At 36.1% G+C, this 18,235-nt stretch overlaps 1 protein-coding gene and 1 pseudogene across 2 annotated transcripts; one reads left to right on the top strand and one right to left on the bottom strand.

Moving 5' to 3' along the window:
• Positions 1–6,383: 6,383 nt before the first annotated feature.
• Positions 6,384–7,625, top strand: LOC143635376 (uncharacterized). Its single transcript, XM_077103228.1, has 3 exons — positions 6,384–6,510; positions 6,578–7,222; positions 7,585–7,625. The coding sequence occupies exons 1-3, from the start codon at positions 6,384–6,386 to the stop codon at positions 7,623–7,625; spliced, it is 813 nt and encodes a 270-aa protein (XP_076959343.1).
• Positions 7,626–8,099: 474 nt separating this feature from the next.
• LOC143635359 (upstream activation factor subunit spp27-like) lies at positions 8,100–9,790 on the bottom strand (annotated as a pseudogene). The gene is made up of 2 exons (XR_013154042.1): positions 9,608–9,790; positions 8,100–8,298 (listed from the first exon to the last, which is right to left on the bottom strand). The product of XR_013154042.1 is annotated as an upstream activation factor subunit spp27-like (transcript).
• Between the last annotated feature and the right edge of the window lie 8,445 nt (positions 9,791–18,235).

Below are 18,235 nucleotides of genomic sequence, written 5' to 3'. Positions count from 1 at the left end.
GAAAGATTAGCTTATGAAGAACAACCTTAGAATTCAAGAATTTGAGAGAGAAATGAAGAAATGAGCAAGCACAAATGAAGAAGATAGGTGTGTATATATAGGGTAAGTTGAAAGGGTCTTTCATAAAGGGTGTTTCTTGAAAATGGGTTGGTTATAGACCCAAGAAAGCACAAACTACAAATGGGTCCTTCAAGTCTCCATTTTGGTAGTTTTAGTCCCTGGAGTTCGTTTTGAGCGTTTTCGGGGAATTTTAAGAACCGAAAAGGGTGTTTTTTTTATCCAACAACTATAAAACAAATATTTAACATACAATTCATCATTTTGATAATATCGAAAGGTTCGGGATACAAAACGGGTCGGGTTTACAATAAGAATACAAGTATAAAATAACCCGAAATTGACAAATGTCACACTCACGCCGGAGGGTGGTTACGGGAAGACCCCCCACCTTGTCCTTCCCGTAACGAGACTCACGGTGATCTGTTTTGCAGGCAAGCAGCTTGGATCTGACGCCATTATTATTCAGTAGACTCACATTTGGGGCAAACCCGAGTTTGGACTATCCAGTTCGGACCCGTGTTTCTTCAATAGGGTTGAGAGATGCCATGTTTGTCGCAAGGCGGGTTTGGAGTTTTTTTGGGAAGCATGCAATACATTGTAGAAAGCTTCCGGGGAATTGCCAACGCAGTTTGGTTAGAGATGTTCTCTTTGACAAATTTAGGCACGCCAAGGTTTCTGTAAAGAAAGAAATACCTGTAAATTTTTTGACTGACTCATTGGATGGAATGTCAACTCTTAGACCAACTGATATTTTGTTCTTGATATGGCAGAAACACATATGTGTAGATCTCACGCGGGGTCAGGCTGCATTAAAGCTGCTTCATACAAAATGACCAAAAGGCTATAGAGCGGTTTAGTCGTGTCTAGCGGGTCATTAATAGTAGTGATGTTATGATCCCACATTCTATGAACGTTATTTTTAAAAGATTTTCTTTTGCTACATAAAAAAGGTTAGCTGCGTAGCTTGTTGCTAATTTGCCTTTTGTATGAATATAAAAAGAATTTGTGTAAACGCTATTTGATTGTTTACTTATCATGGTTGTTTATGACGTATTAAAATGAAAATCAGCCTTCTATTTTTTAATAAATGTTGCTTAATTTTAAGAATTAATTGAAATTAGTCAACAAATCGTCGAAGTCACAACATACAGAGATAGATAGAAACTACCATATTTTAAGTTTTTGAAAGGGTTATTGGCTTTTAATACTCTTAACTTTCACTCATTGGCTGATAACACTCCCGACTAACGATTTGTTCCCACCACTCCTAACTTGTAACTTGAATTCCTCCATCACTTCCGAACTTAACGAACACTAACTCCATTAGTTTTCTTGTTGACGTGGTATGTTTTACTGATGTGGCAATCATATGTGGCATTTTTTAAAAAAAAATTGTGTACCCATGCCACCACTTCATCATTTTCTCCATAAATCCCAAACCTCTAATCCCAACACCACCCAAAAAGCCAAATGCACCTCCACCACCACTGCCCACCCACCCATATCGCCTCTAACCACCGTTGGTAACACCAGCTCCGTGGTACCACCATTTATTTCCCCCAAATCATGAACCCTAATTACAACCACCGTGCCAGGGGTAATTAAAACTAATCAAATCAAAAGAAAGAGCATGTTGCTACTTGATTGTGAAGCAAAGTCGCAGTCATATTAATCAAGCTCACTGTAGTGGTTCATAATTTGGTACTAAGGTCGCTTGGAATGGAGATACGCTACGGTTCTCAAAAATTCCTTAAACAATGATGGTTTAGTGGTTTTCAAATTCGCCATAAATCTACTGAAATCATTATTTTGTAGTGGCATAGAGGACAAGCAGACGATTGAATTGCAAGTATGGGATGAGTGTGAGTCGCTATTTCACGCGTGGCTCGATGAGCAGCTCAAAATTAAAAGATAAAATGCAATCGAAGGAATTATATCATGTTTAGGGTCAAGAAAGGGTGTGGGGGGTGGGGGTGGGGGGGGAATGAATGGTGGTGCAGATGATGAAATGGTGGTATGAACCCACAACTTTCTTAAAAATAATGCAACATTTGATTACCACATCAATAAAAACATGTCATGTTAGCAAAAAAAAATGCCACGTTGTCATGTCAGCAAAAAGAAAAAAAAGAAACTAACAGAGTTAGGGGTCGTTAAGTTCAAGAGTGATAGAAGAAAACAAATTACAAGTTAGGAGTGGTGGGATACAAATCGTTAATCGGAAATGTTATCAGTCAATGAGTGAAAGCTGAGAGTATTAAAAACAAATAACCCTTTTTTCAAATAAGCCAGATGTGTAAATTTAAGCCGAGAGCCTTCTATTTATGTAGTTACAAAATTTGCTTACTTTAAAAGAAAAGGTAATTAAAAGTTGATAAGTTTTGCACACTTGTTTAGTTTTATTACAAAAGTAACTAAAAGAGTTAAGTTAAAAAATTAAATAATCGGTTGTTTAATTTTACTAAAAGAGATATTGGTTTTTAATACTCCCAACTTTTATCCGTTGGCTAGTAACACTCTTAATTTTCTATTTGTTACCCACCACTTCCAACTTTCACCCTATTTGTTTTTGTCACTCCTTCACTAACGGACGATTAATGTCGTTAGGGTTTCTGGAGAATCCCGATTTTCCGGCGAAGAAGACGATCGGAAACAGAGAAGAGGGAGGCAGCGCAACTAGGGTTTCTGGCGAATCCTGATTTCCCGGCGAAGCAGACAATCAAAAACAAAGAGGGGGAAGGCGGCATGACTAGGGTTCCATTGTAGCCAGTAGAGGCCTTTGGTTCAGGGTGGCTCGAACATCTACCGAAGGCAGATGCAGCAACTCCAATGTCCGATTGACATAAATAGAGAACCAATCGACAAGATCAGTGGCGGATCTAGAACCAAATGTCAGGGGTAACGCTCAAAAAATTTTTTTTAACTGTATTTCATACAATGTAAACTAAATAAAAGTAGAAGCACGATGATAAATAAATTTAAACACATGGGCTGCATATTTCTCCCATTCTGTTTTTGAAAGCTTGAAATCGAGCCATTACATCCGCTTCTTTTACTTTATCAAGCGTTTCTTTTTCGACTGCAAAAATTAAACATTGTTCAAATACTCATCACCCATTTGATTGCGCAAATCTGTCTTGAGAAGCTTCATTTTAGAAAAAAATATTTTTCAATGGTTGCAGTTGCAACCGATAAAACTAACGCTAGCCTCAATATATAATAAACCAAAGGAAAAATGGTGTGTTTTCCGGTTTCCACCACTACACGATCAAGGTCACGCATTTCACCCAAGTTTGCAAATTTATCATCTTCTTTTAAAGTGTGATAAAAGGTCGTAAGATCACCTGAAATACACCCTCTTTCTTCATTACTAAAATTATTCGGATACATATCAGAAAATGCCACTATTTTCGATATGTCAAACTTAGAAAACGAATCACAAGGATCTAAACCGGATGTATTTTATATCAAACTAGTTGAGACTTCACTAAATCTATTTCCAAGTTCTTGAATTTGCATATCCAAAACGGTATTAAAAACTTCAACCTCAAAATGATGTCGATTAATAATGATATTCTTTCGGTATCGTTGATTACCATAACTTTCTGTCATATCTAACATCTTAATCTTGTTTTTTTCACAAAAAAAGATGTCATTCTAGCCAACATCTTGTCAAACCCGTTTTGTCTTAGATTATTCAAAGCTCGGGTTGTCCCACTTATCAACTTAGACGCATCTAACAAGTCCTGATTTTTTTTGAAGATGTTTTGATAGAGCATTTGTGAGGCATAAAATATCGTCTAACAAGTGTATATAAAACACAAAATTAAAACTCTTAAAATACTTAAGAATACCTTCCACATTAGGTCGTTGTTGCACACTCTATCCATCTTCTTTAATAAAGGCAAGTACCTCAACAACTTCCGGGAATAATTTTAACAAACTAATTATTATTCTACGATGAGAACCCATCGTGTGTCTCCGGCTCGTGCAAGGAAAACCTCTTGGATCAATCATTTTCCTGTCGTAATTTCACCTCTTCTCGGCAACAGCGTGGTTAGGTGACTGGAGAGGAAGCGCAAACCGGTAGAGGGTAGCCCGCAGCATCGCAGTGGTATCTGGCGGTGTCTAGTCACGGTGGTGACGTGGAGTTTTTGATTGATTGAGAACAGACAATTTTGTTTTAAGTGTAACATATATTATTTTAAGGATTAATGGGTCCTATTGGTTTGGACTTTACACCTTAGTTTGGGCTTTAGTTGGGTTTAATTTTTTAATCGGTTGGGCTTAAAACGCATAGGAGTAACGCTATTTTTTTTTCAGGGGCAACGAAACACGAAACCTGACCTAAAATTATTTTTTTACACTACCGACGAGAAGTTAAGCTACCGCTACCCCTCGTATTACACTACATCCGTCACCCCGGACAAGATACAAGGGTGTTCCAACGATTGTGAAGTGTATCCGGCAATCTGGTATGAGTTTCGACAGGATTCCACTAAAGACGTTAGTCGTCCGTTACTGAAGGAGTGACAAAAACAAATAAGGTGAAAGTTGAAAGTGGTGTGTAATAAATCAAAAGTTAGAAGTGCTGCCAACCAACGGGTAAAAATTGTGAATATTAAATACCAATATCCCTTACTAAAATGTTTTTTAAATAAAAAATATATATAAATATCCGGGCCATGTACACTATAAGGGTTTGTATGCTTGTGTCGTTGAACACAAACTAACAAAGGACACTAATACAAGCCATATGGAGTAATAAAAGTTGTAGTGGGTGGTAGAGGGGAAAAAATCCAAATTCAAATCCATATTCGAAATATCCGAGATTCAGATAGTGATTTTGAAAAATTTGGGGTCTATCTGAAATATTTTTTAATTATTAAATAATAAATATTATTTATATACTTCGGATAATTTTTGGATATTTCGGATACTTCAAATAATTTTTTTTGGGAAATTTCGGGTATTTTTTCGGATATTCAAAATATTTTTAATAGTAGTTCTTTAACTTTTTGTATAGAATTATTTATTTTTCAAAATTCAGATATCTGAAATTTCGGATACGGATTTGAATAGTGAAATCTACTATCCGAAATGTTCAAATATCCGAAACTTCGGATATCCTACTTTAAACACCCCAAGTGGGTTGTTAACTTTTTTTTTACTAGTTTGCAAATGACGTTAACTGCTTATTTGAAAGAATTTTAGATATTTATTATATTTGAAGAATTTGAAAGATTTATTCTAATTTCATTTTTCTTCATCCAAAAATGTTATTACAATTCAACTAAACTCTTAATAATTTCATCATCATCATCATCATCGTACTCAGTATATCACACCAATAGCAAAGCTATGGTAGGGTCTGAGGAGGGTAAGATGTAGGCAGCCTTACCTCTACCCCATAGGGATAGAGAGGCTGCTTCCGGTGAGACCCCCGGCTCGAAAACTCTTAATAATTTCATATTTGTAATTTTCAGTTTTATTACAATTTCAACTAAATCTTTACAAGAAATAGAGTTTATATCTCGTTATAAGTTGATGTAAGATTTATCAGCTTTTCATATTGATAAAAGTGATTTCAATCATGATAACATAATTATTCGAGTGAATATTCAATTTTTAAATAGAGAGTCTTGTAACAATACAAAACCAGAACTCATTACCTATTCATAGATTTAGGACCCATGACCTAATTGTAAGGCTGAGGGTAATGGTCTCGTGGATGGGGGGCGCGAAGGCCTGGCGTGGCCACCTGGCTCGCGAACACCGCTACCATCTTGGCGCGGATGGGGGCGCGGTTGGCTGGCGCGGGGCAGTCCGCGTGGGAAATACAGCCGTTCTGGTGGTTTTTTAAAAAAAAGTTTTTTTTTTGTTTAACCTATAAAATACCAATCCACACACTCCATTTTCTCACCCCATTCTCTCTTATTCTCTTAAAAAACCATACTTTCCCTCTACCAAAACTATATTTCTCTCCATTTTTATAAATGGCATCGTCTTCATCGTCTTCGTCTTCCAATTCTTTCGAAGAAGACGAACTTATTTGTCAAGCGGTTCAAATGACGATAAATTTTTTGATCGATCAAAGACGCCCTCGAGCCCCATTATTCCGGCAACCACATCTTCGTGATCGAAAGACTGCTAATGAAACTTTGATACGTAACTATTTTAGCCCCGATCCCGCATATGGTGAGGAAAGTTTTAAAACCCGTTTTCGAATGACTAGACGATTATTCATGCGTCTAGCAAATGACTTGCCGGAGCACTTTGAGTATTTTAAATAAAGGGATGACGCTAGAGGTCATCCCGGGTTCATGCCTACTCAAAAAATTACCGCCGCTCTTCAGCAACTAGCGTATGGTGTTGGCTCGGACATGTTGGACGAGTATCTACAAATGGCTAAAAAGACCAGACGCGATTCGCTTAACCACTTTTGTAAAGGTATATAGTTTTATTTAAAATTTTATTATTTACATTTATTTATATAATTTTAAATAATTATATTTAGGGGTCATATCGCTATACAAGCGGAGATACTTACGTAAACCAACAATGCATGATATCCAACGCATATACGAGGTGCACAGTGAAAGGCATGGTTTCCCCGGGATGCTCAGTAGCCTCGATTGTATGCATGTTGGTTGGGCTATGTGTCCTACTGCTTGGCGAGGTCAATGTGATCACCCTGGCCCTACTATTGTACTTGAGGCGGTGGCATCACAGGATCTTTGGTTTTGGCATGCGTTCTTTGGGGTTGCCGGGTCAAATAATGACCTCAATGTTATCGATCAATCACTGATATTCGATGACCTTATTGACGGAGTTGAACCCCCTCAGGCTTTTTTTGCAAATGAAGAACACTTCAAGTACGGGTACTACCTCGTTGCTGGTATTTACAGTGAATGGGGGACACTAGTTCAAGCTTATGTGTCTCCACTTTCTGACAAACGAAAGTACTTCACGAAGAGACAAGAATCGGCCAGAAAAGATATTGAAAGGGTGTTTGGAGTCCTAAAGAAAAAATGGGCAATATTGGCGAATCCAATAAAATTTTGGACAAACGAGAAGATAACGGAAGTCGTCTACATGTGTGTAATCCTACATAACATGATACTAAAAGACGAGGGTCACGCTATTTGTCAAAACTACCAAGGTGATATTCCAAGACAAGAATCGACGATTACCAATGAACAACGACTCGACAACATAAATATCATCAAGAGCCGTGAGATACACGACAACCTTCGGCATGAGTTGGTCGAGCATTTTTGGGATAGAAGACCCGATAATCTTGTATTAGACTAGTAATATTTTAAATTATTATTAATGTAATGTTTTATATTACTATTAATTTAATCAAGCTCCGGATCACCTGGACCACTACACCCTCTGGGGCTTGATCCTATGCCACGTCACCGCCTACGTGTCGTAAATATATTGGATCACTTGGGCTTGGATCAAGCCTCACTACCCTTAGCCTAAATATGACGTTAATAGTTAACATTCACAATGAAGATGAAGGTGGTGGGTTTAAAGGCTTGCAAATACAAGGCTAGAAGGATTTTATTAGGGTTCAAAGGCTAGAAGGATTTTATTTTTTAAGAAAGTCAACATTAATGTTTTCTCAAAGTAACTCATATATCCCATCATATTGGTTTTGGTTTTAAAATGCACAAGGCGCAAGATATATTTAAATGTGTAATTTACATAAATTAAATTTGCTCAAGGGCCTCATGTCTTATTGACCTGCCCCTCATGCGTGCCCATCGCCTCAAGCATTCAGAAGCGATGAACCTCTTGCTCCTGAGACGCGCTTTTTAAAACCAAACGAGGTGGTTCAGCCACGCATAAGAACTCGTATTTTAAATGCAATGGAGTCCAAGCTGACGATAGTTGGAAGCAGCACTAGAAACATTAAGGTCAACAAAGGCAAACAAAAACCCAGGTCTATGAGAACCGATCCATCATTTTTCATCAAAGCGATAGTGGTAGAACATTACCATACAAAACAAGTGCACAGTGAACATTATATGACTACCAAACGCAAAAGCTAACATAGAAATCACGCAACGAGTTCAAAAGACTATCATCTCATTACCACAATCAGCTAGACTTGACAAAATGCTGTGACATCAACTTGGCAATCTCCAGAAACATGACTCGATTCATTCAGCTGAATATAGTTTTTAATTTGTCATCACACACAATCTCCTTCTTGTTAGAAGGGTTCTGCAAACAAATTATAATTATTATAAAAACGCAAAACGGGTTACATTATTCATGCATTATAAATTGATAATAGCATTAAACCATATTAACTAAGCAAACTCATATCCTCACTTAAATTGAAAGCCATTATGGCTAAGAAGCAAAAATGTTGTTGATATTAAAAGCAAATTTGTTCACCCAAACCAATACAGAAATTAGGGTTAGGGTACTCTGGCCGCATGCTGCAGTACCCGAATAAAATAGGACACGTGCCGATGAAGGCGATCTCGGATACCCTCACATGTAGGCCTGTAAACGAACCGAATGAACACGAACAAGGGCATGCTTGTGTTCGGTCATTTAACTTTAAACGAACACGTAACACTTAATCGAACAAATAATTGTGTTCATGTGCGTTTATTTAAAAAATGTACATGTTCGTGCTCGTTTGTTTAAAATCTAAACGAACAGTTCACGAACATAACTGAGCAAAGATACAAAGATAAACGAACATAAATGCACATATATGAACAAATGTAAATGAACAAAAACAAACACAACGGACATGAATGAACACACTTAAATTAACAAAGACGGACAAATATAAAGCAATTAAGTAGAGATAATATTGAACTATTTTCTATTAATATGTAAAAGAACATAAATGAACGAACGAGACATGTGTTGATGTTGACGAACGTTTGGCTCGTTTACAGGTGACAATTGGGTCCTACAAACTGAAATGGCAAACCGGTGAAACCAATTGCTGTACCCTACCCTTAGGGCCCATTCGTTTCACGGACTTTTTTTAAAGGATTTGGAATTGGAATGGAATGTTTGAGAATCCCTTTCATGTGTTTGGTTGGTTAATATGTATTGGAATTGGAATCTTCTTCATTCTCGTTTTTTTTTTTGTTTGAAGAACGAGGACAACGAAGGAAACATTTTAGTTTTTTTACATTTTTCGTTTTTGATTTATATTTTGAGTCACGATTTTTTTATTAATTTTTTTGAATTTTTTTTGAAGATTTTCCATAACAATCCTTTAACATAGGAGGGATTTTGAAATCCCATGCAATGTGGGATTTGATGGGATTTAATTTCCATTCCCATTCTTTCATTTAATGAAACGAACGTATCAATTCATGGGATTTAAAATCCCATTCCTTAGAATTCCTTCTAAATTCTTGAAACAAACAGGACCTTAGGTTTACATATCCATGAAGATTACTTAAAAATAATCCAAACTCATCTGATTATTAACTATATTCATTTTCTACAGATAGATGAAATTAAATAATAATAGTAATAGTAATAATAATAATAATACCTGGAGGTTATTGTGCTTGATGTATTCCCAAACCTTCTTGACAGCGTCTGTTCGAGAGGCTTCAGAGACGCCTAAGAACTCTCCGAGAGACGGAGACACCGGAACCACTTTCAGAATACCCACAGGCCGCCCACGCTTGGCTGCGCTAGCCGTGCCCGTGACGGCGGCCGCCATTAGAACTCTGTGACCCCACGCCATTACAGAAAGAAAGAAGCAACCCTAAAAACACTTGTTTGATGACAGTGGAGGGAAGCTGTTTCTAGGAGGTTCCTTGTTTATGTTTATTCTATCGGGTCTTTCACGAAGATGGAGTACTCCAGATACATGCCATCTCCGGTATAGTAACAGTGATGGAAGTAGGTATCGGTGGTATAAACAGGTAACTTGTATAATGCGTCAATTATTAAATGGTAGGAAAATGCTAAGTTATGAAATTTGGATAATAAAATATTTACTTAAAAAAACACCCAAACATGACCCCTATTCTACACTCTTTTGTACAAAATAGTCACTTAAAAAAGCACCCAAACATGACCCCTGATCCTTCTTTAGTGGCGAAGCTTGGACTAAGATACCGGGGGGGACTCAAAATGTATACAAAATTTCACAAACGAAGGGGGCCGTGCTCAAATTTTCGGCCAGAAACGGCTAAATTTACACTACGAATAAAAAATTTCGCTCGAAAAGGACTAAATTTTACACTGCATATAAAAAATTTCGGCTAAAAACGGCTAAATTTACACTACGTATAAAAATTTTCGGACAAAACCGGGTAAATTTACACTACTACGTAAAAAAACCGAGGGGGCCGGGGCCACCCCGGGCCCTAACTATCCTCCGCCATTGCCCTTCTTAAGAAGGCACCTGTGGATTTCTATTAAGTTCTTAAAAACACCAGTTTTAATATTAGACTTTCTTACGCGTACCTAATTAATTATGAATGAGTACCTTTATATGAAATCCTATTACATCGCGAAAATCAAAGGTAGCTTAATAAATTCAATTGACTCGATAGACAAAGTTGACAAATCAAACCTAGACGGACTCCTTACGAAGAACTAAATCTAGCAATCTTAATCAAGAAAGACCTATCAATAATCTATCACCTTACAGCTAATTATATTAGCAGCACGCTTAGGTCTACTTGATTAAATTGTTCCTATGGTTTTAATGCATATCAACCACAAACTAGTCAAAAACATACAGTAGAGTGCCTAACAGAATCCTATTATATGACAGACAATCACCAAGAAAACTGTGAAACAGTAAATCTCATCAAACAATCCTAAGCACACATATGCATCAATTAAATATAACTAAACTCTTTACTGATTCATAATACCATAATGAAAAATAAATCCCAATCAAAATAAAACATTTAGCAAAGGTTCATCAATAGCCTAGGCAGTCTATAACGTTTAGCCTAGCATCGAAAAATCAAACAAAACAATCATAAAAGAAATCATGGTGAAAAACAATAGAAACGAAAGATTAAAGGCGATAAAACCTGTAGTCTTCGTTGTTGATCAAGTAGCACTTCACCGTCTGATTCCTTACCTTCAAAATCGCCAAAATACGCAATCCTAAGCTCCAAGAAGCTCCAAAAACGGCTAGTGGTCGAAGGTTTAGGGTTAAAAGTGTTTACATAGTGCACATGGCCCAAAATACTGACAAAATCGTGGAATTTTCTGGAATAAGGGTGTCTAGGCGCCGCGCGGCCAGGTTTAGCCCCCTAGATCGCGCAGCGCGGCGTGCTTCAAATAGGGGGGGGGGGGGGTTCCGGTCCGGTTCAATCTTGGTTCGCTTCGGTTCATTCCTAATCCTTCCGGTTCTCCGTTTTAGCTCATTTTAGCTCTTTTTCGCCCTTTTCAACCACGATCAAGTTTCGGAACCTACATTACACAAATATGTTAGTAGCATACAAATTCTAAATAAAAACCGAACAAAAACTAATAAAATAATATACAAACTATACAAGGGAATGATATATATTTCGCGTTATATCAAATATCCCCACACTTACTATTTTTTCGTCCCTGAAAAAGTTTAATTGCAATGGAATCAAAATCGGAAATATGATCTTAAAAACATATAGGTTATATTAAAGCTTAGAAAACTGCAATCACCGATATTGTTGTCCAATTAACCTATGTCTTTGTCTTTACTAGGACAAGTAAAACCCAATATCAAGCCACCCCAACTTGACTTAAACCTCATAATTAACAGATTAAAACTTTGTTGCAATTTTTTTATGAATAGTTAATACGATCAAGGATATTGTTTATCCACCTAAATTTAAGCATCAAAGTCTACCAAAGAAGCCATTAGATACGATTAAGGTATAATTATTTCAACTAACTAGCTAGTGTTCCCCACTACATGACATACCCCCGTTATCAAGCAACACCTCGGACCCATCACCACCCATAATTTTACAAGTTTTCATCTGTCGGTTTACATACGTCGTGTCTCTAGTTGATTCTATTCTTAATGGTATGGGCGCAAGTAATAGGACCACGTATGTCTAACAGCGGGATGATCACTGGATCATATAGATTTTACTTCACTATAATTGATGTAAGTGAGTGTGAAGTCAGTAAAATGCGGGGTTTATGCTTAAAAGCTTTTAATTTTTAAATATCCTAAGATACCCGGATGAAATAACCGTAAAATGACCCGTGGTCTCCGAACACAAGGCATCCCATCAATACAAGAATTAAGGTTATAAAATCATACGCCTATGAAGTGTTAACCACTAAAGCTAGAAGTGTGTGATTTAGTTTATATCACCGGCTACTTGGCATACTCTAACGTTAAACCTACCCAAGCACCGTATAATAACGTATTCAAATTTCTATAAAATTTATAAATTTTTCATAATCAAACTAAAAATGAGGCTTGAGCATAGCCCTACCATTCATCTCATAATTTCCACGGACTAACATGTTTCCCCTAAGATCATATTTATCGTTTATAACCAACTATCAAACCGTCCTTTCATTCTTAAGGCTAAGCCTACCGACACATCTCAAGTTAAGTGGGTTTTCTTTTTATAATCTTATTATTAGTAGTTTGAAAAACCAATTCTCGATAATTATCATCATCTTCCATTTTAATGCAAAAAACCATATTCCAAGAGACATTTTTTCACAACTTTTTCAATTTTTTTAATAATAAACTACGACTCAAATATCCTTTCCCCACACTTAAATTTTGCATTGTCCTCAATATGAGGATAAGGACGAAAAAAAAATAATAAAGTCGGATTACAAAAATCTAAAAACCTACAAATAAAAACAAAAATAAAAATAAACAAGCTAGATAATGGAAAAGACTTAGCTGATAATATGCGCATGAAATATGATGCAAAAGTCTGCTTCCATGAATTCCCTCCATCTTCGAACGTGCTCAGCAAATAGTACCTCATTCTCCAACACACGAACGGAAGCGGCAAAAATACATCAAATCATATCTAAAATTATATCTTATCAATTTGATAGATACTAAGAATTCAAAGTATTTTACCAAACCAACATATATATAAAATAAAACATGAATAGATAGCAGCAAATAATAAACATAATGTATACGGCTCAGCTGTTCCATCCTCACATTTGTCTTTTTCATTATACTTATCTTGGGGATCCTCCTTTTAGCTCACTCAATCTTTCTTCAAACCTACAAAATTTAAAAACACAAAAACAGGAAAATAAAGAAGAACTACAAAAAACTACGTTAGTGACTCGACAAGACTCAAAAATAAAAATGGGATAAATATACAAACTCTACATTTGAGTTTTCACTCAAAACACTCTGCTGTGTGATCTACTCGGCTGTTCGAGTGGAGATTCCTCCACCTTGGTAAAACTCCAGTGCCCTCCAAGATACTGCATCACGATCTGACCACTAACCAATCCTATTTCTCTTATCTCTAACCTCTTCAATCTCCACAAACTTTTGCTTACCACCACCATTCTCTCTATCACACTCCATATTCTCTCGAGAACTCGCAACCTCTCCCTCATCCTGCATACTAACTCTGATGGAACGGAAATGATCAAGACGTGGATCCATGCCCGGAATAATAGAATCTGTTGAGTAAATGGGATGGCATGGATCAATGAGACCGTCTTGACCACTCAGATGTCTTATGGATTTAGCAATATACGTGACACTATCGTCGCCGGCTTTAAGAGTGATCTTTCCTTCAAAAACATCGATGAGTGCCCTAGAATTACGCAAGAATGGACTACCTAAAATGATAGGAACTCTCTCGTTGGCCTCCATATCTAGAACAACAAAATCTATGGGGAAACCAAATTATTGACTTTAACAAGCAAATTTTCTATGATTCCCCTAGGGTACTTCACCGAGCGGTCAGCAAAGGACAATGACATACGGATCAGGGTGAGTTCTCCTAGGCCTAGCTTCTCATAAACGAATATGGTACTAAGTTTATGCTAGCTCCTAGATCTGCCAATGCTTGACATGTGGTGTCCATATTGAATAAACATGAAATAGTGAAACGCCGAGATCGGGTAATTTTTGATAGCTTATTGAGAACTACCGCAGAACACTCTCCTTCAGTGGAACGGTCGAAAGCTCCTCTAGACTTTCCTTTCATTTATGAAGATCTTTCAAAAACTAGGCATATTTCGGCATATGCTGGAGTGCCTCGATAAAAAGAAGATTAATATTATGCTGCCTGAACATGTATAAAAAGTTCCTATACTCTCTAGTGAAGTTCCCATACTCTCTAGTGAATTTCTGATTCTTAAGACGGGTTGGATATGGGACACGAGCATGATCTATAAGCGATGATGGCCTAACCTCTCTCGGTTTATTCTCTACACTTCCCTTTACTATAGGCTCACTGGTTGGTGCGGTACTTGCTGGCCGTAGCCTAGGTTGCACCCTCCCAGGAGTCTCCATCACTATCTCCTCATCAACTAACTCATCTTCCTCTTCTACCTCAACCTCTCTCTCCGGACCTAAAACCCTACCACTACGAGTGGAGATGGCTTTTAACCGAGCAGCTAGATTTTGCTGAGTGGAATCCGAAAACTAACCGGGGAGTCTCTCATCTAGACGACGGGCAATATCACTACAGACCTCTGAAGATCTAAGAGTGCGGACTGTGATTCCTCAATAGCAAATAATGATCGGTGAAAATTTTCTGATTATCCTGATCTCTAACAAGTATCTGCTTCATCATCTCCTTTAGTCTACCCATTCCACCATTCAAATCCTGCCCATTACTCACAACTTGACTACACTAATCCCCACTAAAAGACTGATCCTGCCCCCGGTTAGGATTTAGATTTGACTGGAAACCAGGGGTGTACTGGAGGAACGACAATTAGAGTTGTAATTATTATTTTCAAGAGGAAGAAAAGAAGGAAGAAAAAGAAACCAAGAAACTGAAAGATTACGAGAAGATAGAAAAAGAAGAAAGTACTCCAAAGTTAGCCTGTAAAACTTGTGGAAGAAAGCATGTTGGAAAGTGCTGACTAAAAGACACAGATAAGTGTGTATATTGCAATAGAGCAGGATACTCAATAGAAGATTGCAGGAAAAACTAGGAGTATGTTTTATATATGGAGAAACGGGCCACTTCACAGATTTCCCGAAAAGAAATAGTCAAGACTAATATCTGACAACAATTAAGTCAAAGAGAAAACAAGATCATATCAAAGGAAATGTCAGAAAGACTAGTTAACTTTTGTACATTAGTTTAACTCGTTATTAAATGAGAAATTTTGTAAACCAAGAAAGGGTTTTTAATTCCCTAAGTTATAAATGGGACATTAGCATACAGATCGTGTCAGTACACAAGAATGCTAATATTCATTATCTTAAAAGGAAGAAAATCGAGTGTCTAAATTTGAAAAGTTTCTGAAACTCAGTATAGATATCATATTGATTTAATTTATCATCTCAAAGGATAAGGAGAAAGGAAAAGATAAATGTTAGTAGACATCAAAATATACAAGGAGAATATATCAGTGAAAGGAATTTTTGCTCAACCACAAGACATTCAAGAAATGTTTGATAAAATGTCGAGTTAAGTGCAATTTTAGTACATGTGGTTTGTATAATTACGCAACATTAGTACCGTTTTTGGATTTTTTGCAAATGACTACTTCAGTTTTTTAAATCTTGCAAATTTAGTACTTTTTTTACCTCGTCTATTTGTGCCCGTTAAATCAAGGGTATTTTGATAATTTCCTTTATTTTGTTTATTTTATTTATTTTATTTATTTTCCTTTTTCTTTTAATCACATTCCCTCACTGTATCTTCATAACCCTAAATCTAAACATCACCACCACCCCTTCACCCACAACATCCATAAACTGGTTGTTAGATGAAGGGGTTCAGATCCATCCAAACCCGTAATCCTAGAATTCGATTTGTGTTCTCAGACCTGACATAACCTTATAATCTGATCATAATCTAACTTACCCATAATCCTAAAATTTGATTTAGATCCACCATCCCTTCCCCACAATATCAATGGGCTTGTACCATATGCACCTTCTCAACACTAGAAAACCCTAATGTCGTTGAATTTGAATCTCATGATGAAGAACGGTAGTTGGGTTCTTTCGAATATGTATAGAGAAGCAATGGGAGATGTAAAACCTCGGCTGAAGCGGAATACGCCTGAGTGTGACGTACAGATCACTCATAAGCTCGTAACGCTATTAAAGCGACAATAATTATATTTATTTCATTTCAATACATCACAAATACACAATCAAATAATAATACAATAAACTTTGAATTTCGTTTCTAGTAACCTAATGGTCAAACTACTCTAGTCTTCAATCCTTAAACTTCAACCTGCAGCACGTTTAAAATAATATATTTTGTCAATAATAATGTTGGTGAGAATTCATAAAGTTTTGCATATATATAATACGAAAAGTGTAAAAATTCACAAGTCAAGATACATCGTCTCAATCATAAAGCAAAAGAAAAGTAAATACATGATATTCCTGTTCGCTTGACATAAGTCAAATCTACTAAGGAACCCCATTCGTCGAGCTACTTAGAGTATAGAATAATGATAATGATACCACCATTTAAAAATGGACGGTGCAGGTACGTCCCGTTGGACCCTCCCACTATGAGTATGAGTCTCCACCAACAAAAACAGTAAACAACTAGCACATAATCACATAGTTTACAAGCAATATGATACAAAACAAATACATACAAGACAAGCATGTGAATTTTAGTTTGACACAAGAAAACCAATTTTGGACGTGCTACACCCCAAAACATGTAAAAGTAACCTCACCTTTGCAATCGAAGCGGAAATAAAGATAAAACCGAAACGCGTCAAAGGAACCGAAACGAATGAACTTCTCGAACTATAAATAAAGATTAAATATTTAAATTTAAAGACTAGCTAACGGGATTATACGGGTAAATTATTTGGTGTTAAAAATGACATGTTATATATCTTATTATTCTAAGGCGTGGATTATTCTAATATCATTCTAAGTCTTAACGAAAATTTTAATGGTTTATATTATTTCAATATTATTACTAAGTTCTTGAGTTAAAGTTAACTATTTAAAAGATAACGAATTTAAAGCTAGAAAATTAAAATTCTAACGGGTTAAGGTTAACGGCTTAAAAACTAAAAATCAGTCAACGAAATATAAACTAGCCAATTTTAAAGTTAATGGGTTGGCGGTCGATGAAATATCTGTTATCGAATTAAAACAATTGATTTAAAGTTTAACTACTAAAAGTGATCGAATTTATAATATCGGTTAAAGATTTATTAATATTTTAATTTAAATTGCAAGATTAAGACTAAATTTGAATATCACATTGCTTACGGGATTTTGTCAGAAAGTAAATTTGAAAACAAGTATTTAAGCGAATTGTAAAGTTAACGGAATTTATTAACTAGTTTTCACATAACGTTACGAATATGTAAAGGTTGGGTTTTTGGATGGAAATCGGGAAAGTTAGTTTAAAAGTATTTTATTTAACTAAAAAAAAATCTTATTATATTTAATTTGATTTATAATTAATTTTTAAACAATTTATAATATGTTTTAAAATGGGTTAATATAAAAGAAGACGGTTTTTAAAAAATTAAAACATTAAAATGGCCTAACCCGGGTCTTCATCTCCACACATCCAAGAACTAACTAGTTGAACTATCTTGTTCGTTGGTGTTAAAATAGAAACATATTTATATATATTAATATTCAATTTCATCGTCTTCTCCACATAAACCTAGGTTAATCTACCATTTCAGTTCCAAGTTTGAAGAAATTGACGAAGGGGTTTTGTTCTACGGCTAAAAACTAATCAAAAGCATATAGAAATTACCCGCAATGGTTAAGGGATGACGGCGAACGATGATGATCAGAGGACAAACTTAGACGAACAAATTTGGTGTTCTAGAGTATGTATTATAATGATTTGAAGTTGTGAGCGAGTTTAGACGCGTTTTAGGATGCTAGTTATACTAAAAATTGAAACGAAAGTCGATTAATGGTTGTTAATTAATTTGGCCGAATTTCCAGCGGATATTGCGAAATTAAACCGGCGGTTAATACGTTATAATGCAATTAATATGTTGACTCACGTTTATAATCAAA

This window comes from Bidens hawaiensis, unplaced genomic scaffold (assembly GCF_021521415.1).
Source record: "Bidens hawaiensis isolate Kalapana, Puna unplaced genomic scaffold, B.hawaiensis_p1.1 tig00007455_1, whole genome shotgun sequence".
NCBI lineage: Eukaryota > Viridiplantae > Streptophyta > Magnoliopsida > Asterales > Asteraceae > Bidens > Bidens hawaiensis.
This window is presented reverse-complemented; position numbering and strand designations above follow the sequence as displayed.